The 15428-nt window shown below is 55.4% G+C and overlaps 1 protein-coding gene across 1 annotated transcript in view; it reads right to left on the reverse strand.

The window, feature by feature from the left end:
• MYBPH (myosin binding protein H) overlaps window positions 1-14440 on the reverse strand; it is a 30259-nt gene extending 15819 nt beyond the window's left edge. The window contains exons 1-4 of the mRNA XM_077839585.1: window positions 14275-14440; window positions 11940-12074; window positions 6491-6658; window positions 1280-1368 (exon numbers count right to left, since the gene is read on the reverse strand). Of these exons, the coding sequence (XP_077695711.1) occupies window positions 1280-1368; window positions 6491-6658; window positions 11940-12074; window positions 14275-14440 (558 nt within the window). The remainder of the gene's footprint in view (window positions 1-1279; window positions 1369-6490; window positions 6659-11939; window positions 12075-14274) is intronic.
• Between the last annotated feature and the right edge of the window lie 988 nt (window positions 14441-15428).

Consider the following 15428-nt stretch of genomic DNA (forward strand, 5'->3'; position numbering starts at 1 on the left):
TTTGCAGCTGCTTGGTTAGGTAATCAGACAGGGCGGACCCTGGGGCTGGACAGAACACGCAGCCCCCATTGGGGCCCCTAGGCTGTTCACATGGCGTTGGGGCCAACCTCTACCATTGGGGCCAAAGAGAGTTGGAGGATGCCCTGTCCTAGCCAGTCACTGGTGCACGTGGCGTGCAAGGTGAGCGAGGGAAACACAGCCCCAAGCCCCCAAGTCACGCTCCTGGGAGCAGGCAGGAACCCCCTCCTCCACTCTGCAGGGGTCCCACCAACCCCTCTCTCTGCGTTGGGGCAAGGCATGGAGGACAGCCCTGGGGATGCAGCAGCCTTCCTACTCCTGCCGGGTGTGAAGACCCTGATGGTATGGCTCTAGCCCCTCCCACCCAGTCAGTGGGGCAGTAAATATATTCCCAGTGCCCCCCATGTGGTTGGGGGGTAAAATCCCACTGGGGCCTGCCCCCAAGACCTGGTGCCGTGGAGCTGGGAGAGGGGTGAATGGCTTTGACTGAGGGGCGAAAGGGCATTTCCCCATGCCCTGTAATTGGCAGAGCTCCTTTCTCCCTCCAGCCTGTCCCATATCTCAGCCCAGCTCTCTGCCATCTCCCGGGTAGCGTGGGCCCAGCTGACCTCCCAAGGCCACCATCTGGGCTCTCACCCAGGCCTCCTCATCAACCCTCCAGAGCCAGCAGCATCCCATTCTCATCTCTTCTTCCTCCGACATGTGGCCTTCCCGTTCTGTCCCGGGGGCCTAAACTCCCCACCAGGTCTCCTCTGCCTAGACCCCCTCGAGCCATGCCAAGTGCAGCCGCTGACACCTCTCTATGGTGCTTTCCTGGCTCTCCTCACCTCACGCCTCTGAGCACCTGCCAACCTTTACCATACTTGCCCTCACACAGGCCTGAGAGGCAGGGCACTGCTAGCCATTGGCCAGCTGGGGAACTGAGGCACAGAGAGACTAAGGGACGTGCCCAAGGTCGCACAGGGACTCTGTGGCAGAGCCAGGCATTGACCCAGCGGCTCTCGAGTCGCAGCCTAACCACTCTTTTCCCTTTGCTCTCCACATGCCCCTTGGACCCCTCCACTAGCTCCCCGTTTCACCCCACCAAGTTCAAGCTTCCTCTCCCCTCCCCACGTGTCCGCTCCTGTCTGTTCTGCTGGTCTCCCTTGAGCCACCTGCTGCCAGGAAGGAGCCCCCCAGCAGCTCCGCACATGGGAGGGGGTTTGCTGTGTAGACAGAGGCCAAGCCCAAGAGCCATTCACTGGGAACCTCAATCACCTACCTGGAAAGGGATTAGCAGGTTCACCGCCTCCCCCACGGGCCGGATGTACGTCTGCCGCAGGTGGCGTGGCACTCGGATCTTCGGGTGCTCTAGACAAAGCAGACGTCACACACGCCCGTCGTTTTCGGGAAATCACAGCCCCGCGCTCTCAGCGGGAGTTCCTACAGCAGGATCTCGGGCCCCCAGAGCACTTCTTGTCCCAGGTATCCCCAGCCGCTCCCCGCCTGGGCAGCACAGGATTGGCTGACTTGGCACTAAAATGCAGCCACCTCTTGGCTGGAGCGTGGCTGCCAGCTCACACCAGTAACGCAACACAAGGGGATTACGGAGCAAGTGGGGAATTACTTCTCCAGCAGAACCTGGGCAGGCTGCTGTTGGGGCAGAACATCCCGACTCTAATGAACAGGGGCTGCGGAGCTGTCACGGGGTGGTCACGGGGTTGGTATTTTATTGCATCTTCATGGCTGTGGCTCCTGCAACATAGTACTAAATAACGCTGTTGCTGGGCCTGGAACTCGCTCCAGAGAGAGCGCCCCCTGCTGAGCCACCCGTGCCGCTCCCTGCAGCACAGCGCCCCCTAGCATCACACCGGGTCGTTGGGGTCAGTGCTCACCCACTGGAGAGAGCGCCCCCTGCTGAGCCACCCGTGCCGCTCCCTGCAGCACAGCGCCCCCTAGCACCACACCGGGTCTTTGGGGTCAGTGCTCACCCACTGGAGAGAGCGCCCCCTACAGAGTCATCCAGTAGCCCTCCCTGTAGCACAGCGCCTCCTAGCACCACACCGGGTCTTTGGGGTCAGTGCTCACCCACTGGAGAGAGCGCCCCCTACAGAGTCATCCAGCAGCCCTCCCTGTAGCACAGCGCCTCCTAGCACCACACCGGGTCATTGGGGTCAGTGCTCACCCACTGGAGAGAGCGCCCCCTGCTGAGCCACCCGTGCCGCTCCCTGCAGCACAGCGCCCCCTAGCACCACACCGGGTCGTTGGGGTCAGTGCTCACCCACTGGAGAGAGCGCCCCCTACAGAGTCATCCAGTAGCCCTCCCTGTAGCACAGCGCCTCCTAGCACCACACCGGGTCATTGGGGTCAGTGCTCACCCACTGGAGAGAGCGCCCCCTGCTGAGCCACCCGTGCCGCTCCCTGCAGCACAGCGCCCCCTAGCACCACACCGGGTCGTTGGGGTCAGTGCTCACCCACTGGAGAGAGCGCCCCCTGCTGAGCCACCCGTGCCGCTCCCTGCAGCACAGCGCCCCCTAGCACCACACCGGGTCTTTGGGGTCAGTGCTCACCCACTGGAGAGAGCGCCCCCTACAGAGTCATCCAGTAGCCCTCCCTGTAGCACAGCGCCTCCTAGCACCACACCGGGTCATTGGGGTCAGTGCTCACCCACTGGAGAGAGCGCCCCCTGCTGAGCCACCCGTGCCGCTCCCTGCAGCACAGCGCCCCCTAGCACCACACCGGGTCTTTGGGGTCAGTGCTCACCCACTGGAGAGAGCGCCCCCTGCTGAGTCATCCAGCAGCCCTCCCTGTAGCACAGCGCCTCCTAGTGGGGAAATTGGTTCTCTACGGACTCAGGAGACAGAGCACTTCTAAAAGTCATGCAGCACCATTTCCTGCAGAAGCTGGGGTTCCCTGCTTGACTGGGAGCTGAGAGAAGAGTGCAGGCCGGACAGTGAGGGGTACTAACTGGGACCTCTGGTGCTAACACCATGTGCGGAAACTTACTTCTGTGTCCCCTGGGGAACGTAACAGAGGGAAGCAGAAAACGTTTGCGCGTGTATACGGACTTTCTGTCTCCTTTACCAGAGTCAAAATAGCAGCAGGGTAACTATCATGGCTGCATTTGATGGCAGTTCCTTTGGGGGCAAAGGGTTTATGTTAATACATAATAAAAGACACATATGCCTCTCCCAGGATTAAACGTGCAGGGGCTTACCTCTAGGAGGGATATTGTATGGTGGGGGTGTCTAGAATTAAATCTGAGTTGAATGATGCCTAAACAGCTGTGAGAGTAAAACACAGGCAGTGCGGTGCGGGTAGCGAAGGAATGCCTGACATTCCCAGATGGCCTGCCCAACAGCTGAGCTAGCATCCCCTCCTCGCACGCTTCTATTTGGTCCTGGAATTTCTTCCTGATGCCCACGCTTGCCCTTATCAGTCTCGGTGGAACAAAGAAATCTCACACCCCCCAAGAAAAAATGTTAATTCATGTGTATCCGTCTCAGAGCCTATACACACACATCGTCAGGTGTACCTTACCCTGGCAGAGACCTCATGATAATTGTTTCCCCAAGTGTGAAACACTTCTTCCTGCCCTAGTTACATGTGAAATGTGCATTGTGTTGACTGTCCAACAGATACATCACAATTCCCCATTCCTGCTTTTAACTGTCTGTCTAGGGGTCTGCTGCTATTTAAAATCTCTTCTGAGCACTCCACATGATTTGTTGAAACAAGTGAACTGCATCAATAAATAAGTGAAAATGGAAGATAACAGATGGAGCAGAGTGACAGTAGGGTTTAGCAGAACAAACATGCAACATTAATAAGCCATGCACAGTGTTTGTTCCCAGCACAGCGAGGAAAGCAGTGACAGGTACACATTGAGAATGAAATGCAAAAATTAGATTAATGCCACTTTCTGGTTGAGATTTTAGCTTAACAGAAACCAGGAAACTCAAAACTGTAACTTGGCCCCAGGGCATAAGCATGAAGGCATCAAACTGGCCAACGAACCATAGATACAGAAAAATAAAATACCACGCAAGGTGGCCAAGTTACAGTTTGCTCACGAGCAGCGTTCCTTTCTTCATTTCCAATTTTTTCAGTTTGGCGGCTGACCCAAAATATCCCCCCCCCCCCCCCAAAATCTTGTTTCATTCAACCTGAAATAAACGTTTTCATCAAATAACTCGAAAAAGTTTCATTTGGAATCAAAATGTTGGTTGACTCAAAATAAAATTATTATTGTTTAGTTTTTCATTCCAATGTTGGCCTTTTCAGGTGTTTCCCACCCTTTATGTGTGTGTGTGTTTTTTTAAACTGGCAAGATTTAAAACTGAAACACTGTTTTGAATGAACAAAACATTTTAAAACAAAACAGTCGAAATAAAAAATGTCACCTTTTCTGGAAACAATTTCCAGTTGAAACTATTCATCGAATTCAAATTTGGCAAATGTTTCGGACCCTGAAAAATGCATTTTTCAGCAAAAAACAAAGCAAAAGAATTGCTTTATTCACTAACAAAAGTTCACCCTGTACTATTCAGGACCCATCTTTGAATTTCCTGATTCAAACATTTGCCCACGGTAGTGCAGTGTTCTGTATTTAGCATGCGTTTTCAGAAGAGACTGTGTTTTCAGAAAGCAGCTGGGTGATGGTTAGCGGCCTGGGAGATACAGGAGTTCAGACTTGATGTTGATCTCTTCTGACCTTAAACTCTGTGGGCTCGGCTTACTGCGTGGCAAGCCAGGCATGTGACTCCAGAGCGCACCAACATGCTGTGCAATAACTCATCCTTTGCACAATGCTACAGTGCAGTGAAAGTCCCAGAGTGTGGCTTAGTTCACATGGAAACTGGTGCACTATAGAGTCACATGCCTGGCTTCCCACCCAGCATATCACCATGTAGATGAGCCCTGGCATGTCTACATAGGGACACTCAGGAAAATTAATCTGAACTAACTAAAGGTGTGAATTTACAGTGGATTCGTGAAACCACATTAAACTCCTATGTGGACGCTCATTTGGAAATAAATGGCCTTAATTTGATTTAGTTTAATTCACTCGCAGAGTGAACTAAAACTGGCCTCGTCTCCACTAGGACATCCGCTAAAATTACCAGTTGATCTGCTTCTGGGAGTACAGGTGTTGACAAGGTGCTGGTGGCTGCAGGCATATTAAATACCGGTTTGGGTACAATTGCTCTGAGCAGCGTTAGACAACGCTGACTGCAACATCCTGGCAGAGGCCAGAGGCCCTGTGTATGCTAATAACGCACTGGAGCTAAGGTGGCCGTAGCAATCAAAATACATCGAATCAAATACATCAAAGAATCCTTGTGTGAATACCGACACAGTTTGTGCTCCTGCCTGACGGGATTACAAACTGCATTACCTCCGCCGTCAACTGCGTTGCTGGGGAGGGGGCTCATCGAGGGAACGTCGTCCACCAGCACGACAGTGTAATCCTAATCCCTCTTCACAGTGATCATAGAAACCCACGGGAGCTGATGGGATGCACAGTCCTGCTGCTAACGGTGTACAGGGCCTCAGCATTCCACACGGGATACTGCAGGGCAGGCGTAGCAATGGCCATTCAAGTTTTACATCCCTTTTTCAGCTGCTGATAGCTTTATCGGAGTTTTCCTCTGGGGTTATCATTTCTCAGAAGCTATTTATTTTCTTTTGGGGGGGCGGGGGGAGTGTTTAAAGAAAATCCACTGAGCTCTTTGAGTTACAGGAACATGAAAACACACAGGTGAACAATTTCTCAGTCCTGTCTGCTCTCGGCTAGCTGACAAACAGCTTTGTGTTCCCATGTCACGAGTGGCATGTTCGTAGCCCGCCGAGAGGAACAGGAGCCTTGCTGAGTGTGGGGACCATGATTCTTTAGCCAGTTCGAGGTGAGTCACGTTCCCATGTTGCACACAGACAGTGCGTAACTCTTCCGAGCAAAATAAACCGGCATCATTCTAGCACACAGACAGTTGCATACATGTGTGTGAATGTGCAACAACACATGAGTGTGCAAAGGACAAGTGAGCCCCAGATGCTATGAGTGTATAAATAGAGGCGTGTAAGTGCACACACTGAAATAACACAGAAAATGCTTATTTCAATGATTAGAACGTTCAAATGAACGCCTTTTGCTGGCGGTCTGACGATACATGGGCATTCCATGAGCTATCTAGTGGTCTGTCAGGAAGTGTCTAGACACAGGTCAGGGACATCCAAACGGAGTGCCCTGAAATCAATGGAAGTTGCACCCATTTACATCCAGGCTGAATTTGACCCAGTAACTATTATTTGAGAAATAGCAGTTGATCACAATCGAAAGCCATACTGTAATGCATCAGTGGGCAGAGTTAAGGGTTCGTGAGAGTTCAACCTTAGCTGAGCACATACTGACTTGTGTGCGTCTTTGTGCTACCATAATGATGCACCGGTGTCGCCTGTGTATAGGCTGCATGGAGTGAGGACAATACCGTACCGAGTATCTCTCTGATGACGACAGGCTGTTCCAGGACAGCTGGAACACTCATGCCCCCAGCATTCACTGCCTTCACACGAATCTGAAGTCTGTCTCCGGGTGTCAGGTTGCGGATCGTGTACCGGACAGAAAGAAAGAGTTCTTTGTTAGCAGCTTCCCAGTCTTCAGCTGGAGCAAACAAACAAAAGATCTTCCTTAATAAGACAGCAGGTGACAAGCGGAAAAACCTAACTGCCAAATAAAGTAAATGACGGAAGTTAAACGGATTCTGACAACGTTCATAGGCCCAACGTGGGACCAGTTTTGTGGTAGTCCAATGCACCTGTCTACAAAATCTAATCCTCTCCATACGGGAGTTTCCCAAAACCACTTCAGTTCGCCTGTGCCACCGTTCAAATCCCTAACTAGCAAGTTGTCAATTTCATTCCCCGCAGAATGCAACCCAAAACACCTCTGTGCAGCCTCCTCCATCCCCAGCAGAGCTGGCTAAAGAGTGAGTAATGCTGGTTTGGTGAGTTTTGATCAGACTTTCAGTGGGACTCCTCCGCTCACTTACTCTTTCCCTCACTTTTCCTGAGCATTCGTGACTGGGTTAATGTTCCCAGAGAGCAGCTTTCTCAGAGCTAGTGTAAGCGGGGGAATAGTCCCGCTCTTGTGGGGAACTTTCCTGGCTTCTGCACTACCCCAGTGAAGTGGGCTAGCGAAAGAATCTGAGTCCTCGCTCCCAATTCCTTTACCCAGAGGCCTCCCTGCCCTTGAGGACTCCCCTTCCATTCTCCTGTCTGGCAGAGTCCTCGTAACCCCAACAAGGCTGGGCCCAGGATTCCTGGGGGGCTCGACCCCCAACCCTGCTGTGCTCACCTAGGACAGGGGCTAGGGTGTCCCCACTCCGGGGTACTCTCTCTTCACTGGGCACTTCTCTGACCCACTGACCATTACATACAATTTAAAGCAAATGCAAGTTATTTAATCAACAATTAATTTTAAAAAGAATAAGGAAAAATGGGAAAGGTGAAAGGAAACACATCACCCCGCTCTGTGGCAGGGAACATCACAAACAGTGTCTCTGGAACGTCAGGGCAGTTCACAGTCTGTTCCTTGTAAATCCCAGGCCCCTGCTCAGGCCCTGGCTTTGCTGCAGGGATGCTGTGGGTTGGACACTCGCTCTGGTGGTGGCCACACGCTCTCAGGCTCTAAGTGGTGGGACCCTTCTTCCCAGTGTCACCCCCGCCCTGTCGGGGTTACGATCCAAGCCTGGCCTGCAGAGCCCCTTGGCTGAGGCGTCTCCCTGTGCTGGACCTGCTGCCCAGGGTCCCTCTCGCTCTCCCCAGCTGCTCACCGCACCCAGCTCCGGACGGCTCCAGCCCCAGCTCCACCACTCGGTCTCTGCACGGCTGCTGCTCTGCCTCCAGCTCCCTGGGCTGCTTCTCTGGCCCCTCTGGCTCTGGCTGCTGTGGCTCTGCTCCCAGGACAGGTCTGCTCTGCAGGCTGCTTCTGTGACTCTGATCCCAGCGCTGACCTGCTCCCTGGGCTGCTTCTCTGGCCCCTCTGTTCTCTGGTTGCTGCAGCTCTGCTCCCAGGGCAAGTCTGCTCTCTCTGGGCTGTGCCTCTGGCTTTGGGGCTGCAGCTCTGCTCCCAGGACAGGGTCTGCTCTCTCTGGGCTGCTTTTCTGGTCCCTCTGGATCTGGCCCAGCTCTGCTCCCCAGCTCAGCTTGGGCCCCTGCTTTCTCCTCAGCTCGGCCCCACTCTGTCTGACCCAGGCAATTCCAGCTCACATGAAGGATGGGACCTCCCTGGCCTCCTGACTCCCTGATAGCCTGCCGGCCCTGTCATTGAGGCTGACCTAGAGCATTGGCCTCTCCCCATTGTTCCTGGGGACTGTCAGTCTCAGGGTCCTGATTTGCCATAGACCCTTCCCCCTTTTAGTACTGGGAGCTAGCAACCAAAACACCCCCACTGAATGTTAGTAAGGGGCCAACAGTCCCTTTACACTAGGCTCAGAGCCAAATGCCACTGCATTGCAACACCTGCTTTGATTCAGGCAAAGGCAGCAGAAAGTTATAAAGGTCAGGTTATCCAGGCAGGGAACAGAAACAATGCCATGCGGCTAGAGGTGACCATTTGCACAGTGTGACTGTGGAACGGTGAATATCAGATACTCTAAGGAGTGCTCATGCAGGCTGAAATTTACTCACACAAAATATCCATCGAACAATCCGGAATAGCAGACACCTTTCAAACAGGAAAAAGGGGCGAAACTCACTGAATAAATTGCTCGTTCTGAACTGTTCACCCAGCGCTCAGCCCCAGCCAACCAACACTCACCAGCCCCCTCGGATCCACCAACCAACCAGAGCTCGTTAGCCATCCCCACCAGCCAGCTCATTCGTACTTATCAACCTCTCAGAGAGAAAACTGGCGTGCCATCCGGCGTCCCAGTGGGGAAGAGCCTGCAGAAGGGGAATGGCCCACAAGTGGGGAACTTTGCACTTTCAGGAGCTGCACAGAAGCTAGTGCACGGCTGCTTCCCCCTCGGGACCGTACCTCGCGAGCCTCAGGCTCCATCCTGCTCTGCTTTGTGCATTCCCACTGCGCCTCTGGTGAGTCAGTAGCGTAGCAGGCAACACCACGAGTTGCTGGTGAGTTGACAGCCACATAGCAGGGCTTGTCAGCCACCCTAACAAACCAATCTACATGCCCTAGCCTCCCCAAGCCAACTCACTGGGGCTCCCTGACCAGGGCTTGGCAGCTGCACCAAAACAAGCAAGAGGCAGGACTCCTCTACCATCCGCTAAACACTAACTAGGGCTTGCTAGCCAACCTCAGCCAGAGCTAATCAGCTGCCTTCAACCAGCCACAGCTTGGGAGCACAATGCCTCTAACGTGCTAGACAGCCAAGGCTTGGAAGCCTCCAAAAGTCAATCAAAGTAAGGATTGCCAGCCATGCCATCCAACCAGAAACATCCATGCCCTGGAAGAAGTCCTCAAGACCCCCCAGTCCATCCCCCCCAGAGCAGTCCCCCAGAGCTAGCTTGCCTCAGCACCCAAACAAGCGAGGGTCACAAGCCCTCCCTTCCACCCCTAACCACCAGCAAGGTCTGTGCATCAGCCAAAACTTTCCAACCAGCCAAAACTCTCATGCCGGCCCCAACCAACCAACAGTCCAGATCCAACTAGCTAGCCAGGGCACAAGAGCTACCCACTGCCAGATGGCCAGGGCTCCCTCACCAACTAACCAGGCCCTATACAATCAAGGATCATAACAGATTGAATAGTAGCCCAGCTCTGTCCAAACAGGTGCTTGGTTTAGCACCAGACTTGGGAGCGCCAGGTTGGGAAGCACTTTTTCCTCCTTCACTACACAGTTCAGTGTTAGGGGCTGGTGGCGATGTAACCTCCAGTAAGGCAGCTTCCCATCTTACCAAGGCTCATGGGCTACCCCAAGCCAGTCAGTGCCCGTAAACCTCTCTGTATCAGCCAGCTACGGCTAACACTCTGCCCGAAACCCACCAACCAGGCTCTGCTGCAACCAGACATCAGGGACCCCACTATCCAACTGAACAACCAAAGGTTCACATAGCATCCCGCTCACGCAGCCCTGCCAGGCTCAGGAACCGCGCCACACATCCAGCTCTCACCAACAAACCCAGCCACAGCTCCCCAGCATCCTCCAAAACTCAAGCCACCAACAAATGCAAATGGGGAATCCCCAACCATCCCCCAACCACCAGTCTGAAAAACACGATGGAGCAAATCCTGCCACCAGCCAGGGATCAGCCCCAAAGAATCAGCCAGCCGACGCCTGCCAGTGGCCCCAATGAGAACTTGCCAAATGCCACCAGTCGATAAGGTCTCCCTCCCTAGCCTGCCCTATTCCATCAACCAGCAAAGCAACCAGTGGGCTAATCAGAGACCATCAACTTGCCAACCAGAGCCTGCCAGCTGCCACCAGCCCGCCAAGTTTCACTAGCCTCGTCCAATCCAGTTTGCCACCATCCAGCTCACCACCAGTCCTCAACCCAGGAACCAACACCTACAGCTTCAGCCAAGTATGACTTGCCAGCTCTCCCCAACCCTCTCTTCCTAATCCTTACATTTCCTTTCAGATCCATGAGGATTAAATATTTCCCCTCTCCCTGCCCATCTCCACCCCCTCACCAATCATCCTGAGTCTGAAGCCAAAATATATTGCACCTGCTGATCAAACATAACGCCAACACGTTCTAAATTCGGTGCCTCAAATTAGGGATCTGTGTCTATATATAGGCACCTAAATATATGAACTGCTTTTCAGAGGCACTGAACAGCCACAATACCTGCTGATTTCAATAGACCACTGAAAATCAGGTCATTTATTTAGGAGACAAAATAGAGACACAGACCTATATCCTCAAAAGGATTTAGGCACCTAATGTCCATTGAAATCAATGGGAATCAGGTGCCTAAATACTTTTGAGGATCTGGGCCACAGGGCCCTGAAGTGAAGTACACAAGTTTGAAAATATGGGACTGACCTTCTTAGTGCCCCTCCGTTTGGCCCTAGCCCCCCACCCCTTCCTGTTCCTCTGCAAACTTTTTCGTCCTCCTGATGTTTTTACGGCTTTCTGGCATCCAGATCTACATTCATATGTAGTGATTCAGATGTTCAGAGACCCCAACATAGGACAAGGAACCACCCTGCTGTTCCCACCGCAGTCTCCTGACTCCAGTATGCAGCTCAGGAAGAGAGACTTGGGTTCATAGATTCACAGATTCCAAGGCCAGAAGAGACTGCTGTGATCATCCAGTCTGACCTCTGGGTATAATACTGGCCAGAGATCCGCCCCAGTATAATTCCTAGAGCCGAACTTTTAGAAAGACATCCTATCGTGATTTTAAAATGGTCAGCCATGCAGAATCCACCACGACCCACAGTAAATTGTCCCAATGGTTAATTACCCTTGCCATTAAAACTAAACACCTAATTTCCAGATTGAATTTGTCTAGCTTCAACCTCCAGCCATTGGATCGTGTTAGACCTTCCTCTGCTAGACTGAAGAGCCCAGTATTAAAAATATGTTCCCCGTGTAGCTGCTTATCGACATAATCAAGTCCTTTTATCCCATGGGAGCAACGCTTCCACTACAGGTTGTCACTGGACATTAAACCTGTGGCCTTCAGCACCAAAAGCATGGCCCTCTTCCCGTGGAGTTATTGGCGTCAACCCACTCTCTGGCAGCAATAGGAAGCTCCTATCCTCTATAGAGAGCTGGCCAACTTTTACTTATTTGGAACTTTCAAAGCAAAAAGAAATTTTACACAAAAATGTTTTGCTGGTTTTCAACCAGCTCCTCCCCTGTGTGGCCTGTCCATGAGTCAGGGACATGACGCACTCCGCCAGTGTGTCACACCATCTTCCCCATTAACACACAGCTCTTCATGCTTATAAAGGAGTAAAGCTCAAGCCTACTTCCATCTCTGCAGCACTCTACCAGGTATCCATCCAGGCCAGTGGAGCCCGCCTGCTCTGGGGCCTTCCATGTCAGGGACACCGAGTTATCATTCACGTCCTCCACTGCCAGGTGCAATGGGCAGCTGGGCGGCTCTGTAACAAACACAGGCATGTTAGAAAGACACAGAACCCCCACTGACACGACCCCTCTGGCTAGGCCTGTTCGCCATACACAGCCTCTCAATGCATTCCCCAAGGGCCTAACATGCTCCCACCCCAGCCTCCCACCACCACCCCGGGACTCCCACCCCAGCCTCCCCCGCCCACCCCAGCCACCCAGAGATACCCACCCCAGCCACCCACCCCAGCCTCCCCTGGCCCCCCATCCACCCATCGACACCCACCTCAGCCTCCCTCACCCACCCCCCACAAGACACCCACCCTAGCCTCCCCTGCCCATCCCCTGAGAAATCACCCCACCCTCCCTCGCCCACCCCGCACAAGACCCTCATCCCAGCCTCCCTCGTCCACCCCCATCCACCCAAATACACCCACCCCAGTTTCCTCTGCCCAACCCATTCCCTCCTAAATGCACCCACCAGCTTCCCCATGACCCAAAACACACTCAGCCCAGCCCCACACACTCACCCCATTCCTCTCTGCCCCCCCAACCCCCAATACACCCATCTCAGCCCCCTTGCCTACACCCATGCACCCAGACACACACATCCCAGCCTCCCCTGCCCATCCCAGCCTCCCAATACACCCCCATCTTCTCCACCCATCCGATCCCCCAATTCACACTCCCCAGCCTACACTGCCCACCCCCCTACTCCCAGATACCTATCAACGTAAGAGGGGCCATACCAGGTCAGACCAATGGTCTGTCTAGCCCAGTATCCTGTCTCTGACAGACAGGGCCAGGTACTTCAAAGGGAATGTGCAGAACAGGGCAATTAATGAGTGACCCATCCCCGGCTGTCCAGTTGGAGGTTTTGGGACACCCAGAGCATGGAGTGTGTCCCTGACAATCTTGGCTAATAGTCATTGAGGGACCTGTCCTCCATGGACTTATCTAATTCCTTTGGAACCCTGTCATACTTTGGGCACCTCAGCCTCCCGCTGCCTATCCCATACCCTAAATACATCCCCTCCCCCTGCCAGCCTAACCTCCTCCCCTCTTTGTACCCCCAGCCTCCCCCTGCCCACCCCATCCCCTAAATACACACCTCCCCTACCCACCAGACTAACCCTCTCCCCTCTTTACACCCCAGCCTCCCCCTGCCCACCCCATCCCCTAAATACACGCCTCCCCCACCCGCCAAACTAACCCTCTCCCCTCCTTATGCCCCCCAGCCTCCCTCTACCCACCCCATCCCCTAAATACATCCCCTCCCCCTGCCAGCCTAACCTCCTCCCCTCTTTGTACCCCCAGCCTCCCCCTGCCCACCCCATCCCCTAAATACACGCCTCCCCCACCCGCCAGACTAACCCTCTCCCCTCCTTATGCCCCCCAGCCTCCCTCTACCCACCCCATCCCCTAAATACACCCCTCCCCCTGCCAGCCTAACCTCCTCCCCTCTTTGCACCCTCAGCCTCCCCCTGCCCACCCCATCCCCTAAATACACCCCTCCCCCACCCGCCAGACTAACCCTCTCCCCTCCTTATGCCCCCCAGTCTCCCTCTACCCACCCCATCCCCTAAATACACCCCTCCCCCACCCGCTAGACTAACCCTCTCCCCTCCTTATGCCCCCCAGTCTCCCTCTGCCCACCCCATCCCCCTAAATACACCCCTCCCCCACCCGCCAAACTAACCCTCTCCCCTCCTTATGCCCCCCAGCCTCCCTCTGCCCACCCCATCCCCTAAATACACCCCTCCCCCTGCCAGCCTAACCTCCTCCCCTCTTTGCACCCTCAGCCTCCCCCTGCCCACCCCATCCCCTAAATACACCCCTCCCCCACCCGCCAGACTAACCCTCTCCCCTCCTTATGCCCCCCAGTCTCCCTCTACCCACCCCATCCCCTAAATACACCCCTCCCCCACCCGCTAGACTAACCCTCTCCCCTCCTTATGCCCCCCAGTCTCCCTCTGCCCACCCCATCCCCCTAAATACACCCCTCCCCCACCCGCCAAACTAACCCTCTCCCCTCCTTATGCCCCCCAGCCTTCCTCTGCCCACCTCATCCCCTAAATACACCCCTCCCCCACCAGCCTAACCTCCTCCCCTCTTTGCACCCCAGCCTCCCCCTGCCCACCCCGAACCCCGAGGATGGGCTCCCAGGTCCGCCTGGCTCCCCCTGCACAGACGCTCCTCTCTGATCAGATCCCTGTTCCCACCCACCCCCTTCACCTGCTTTAGGCTCCCCGCGCTCCGGAGCAGCGGCCGGGGGCTGGGGCTCAGGCGGCAGGGCGCCCCCTGCTGGCGAGGCGGGAGCCGCTACTGCTGCCGGGGTTTCGGCCGGTTCGGCCGCTGGGGTCGCCTGGGCCAGCTCTGGGTCTGGTTCTTTGCTGGGCATGACCGTAAGGTCTGGGGGCTCCGCTCTAGGCGGGAAGAGGGCTCTGCTCCGGATGGGATCGGGTGTCTGCTCCGGATCCGGGGGCACCGCTCCGGCTGGGACCGGGTCTCTGCTCCGGATCTGGGGGGTCCGCTCCGGCTGGGACCGGGTCTCTGCTTCGGATCCGGAGGCACCGCACCGCCTGGGACCGGGTCTCTGCTCCGGATCCGGGGGCACCGCTCCGGCTGGGACCGGGTCTCTGCTCCGGATCCGGGGGCACCGCACCGCCTGGGACCGGGTCTCTGCTCCGGATCTGGGGGGTCCGCTCCGGCTGGGACCGGGTCTCTGCTCCGGATCTGGGGGGCTCCGCGCGAGGAGACCGGCTCTGTGAGTCGCTGGAGGCTCGGGAATTTTTATAGGCTCCGGCTGCCACCTGTCACCTCCCCGCAGCCCCCCGCCGCGGGTGGGGGCCGCCGCCAGGAATAGCCGCCCGGGAGCTGCGCGTCCCCGACTCTTCCCACCCGGCCACCCCGGCCCGGCCCGGAGCTGCGGGGCTCCTGACTCCGCCCGCCCGGGACCGGCCCAGTGCGCCGCCGCCCCGCAGCGGGCCCCCAGGGCAAGGGACCCGGGGCAGAGCCGGGCGCTCCCCAAACCCCTTGGCCACAGAGTCTCCTAAAGTGAGCAGGCTGTGGGTACCGCTGCCCTGACCCGCATTCCCAGTCACCCCCCCCGACCCCCACTCCCTGAGTCACCCCCCAGGCCCTGACCCCCCTGACCTCCCCTGACCCCCGCTCCCTGAGTCATCCCCCTGATCTACCCTGACCTCCACTCCCTGAGTCACTCCCCTGACCTACCCTGTTAACTATCCTCACACCTTCTTGTCAACTGTCTAAATAGGCCATCTTGATTATCACTACAAAAGTTTTTTTTCTCCTGCTGATAATAGCTCATCTTAATTAATTAGCCTCTTACAGTTTGTATGGCAACTTCCACCTTCTCTGTATGTGTA

The sequence above is a fragment of the Eretmochelys imbricata genome, chromosome 21 (genome assembly GCF_965152235.1).
Source record: "Eretmochelys imbricata isolate rEreImb1 chromosome 21, rEreImb1.hap1, whole genome shotgun sequence".
Lineage (NCBI taxonomy): Eukaryota > Metazoa > Chordata > Testudines > Cheloniidae > Eretmochelys > Eretmochelys imbricata.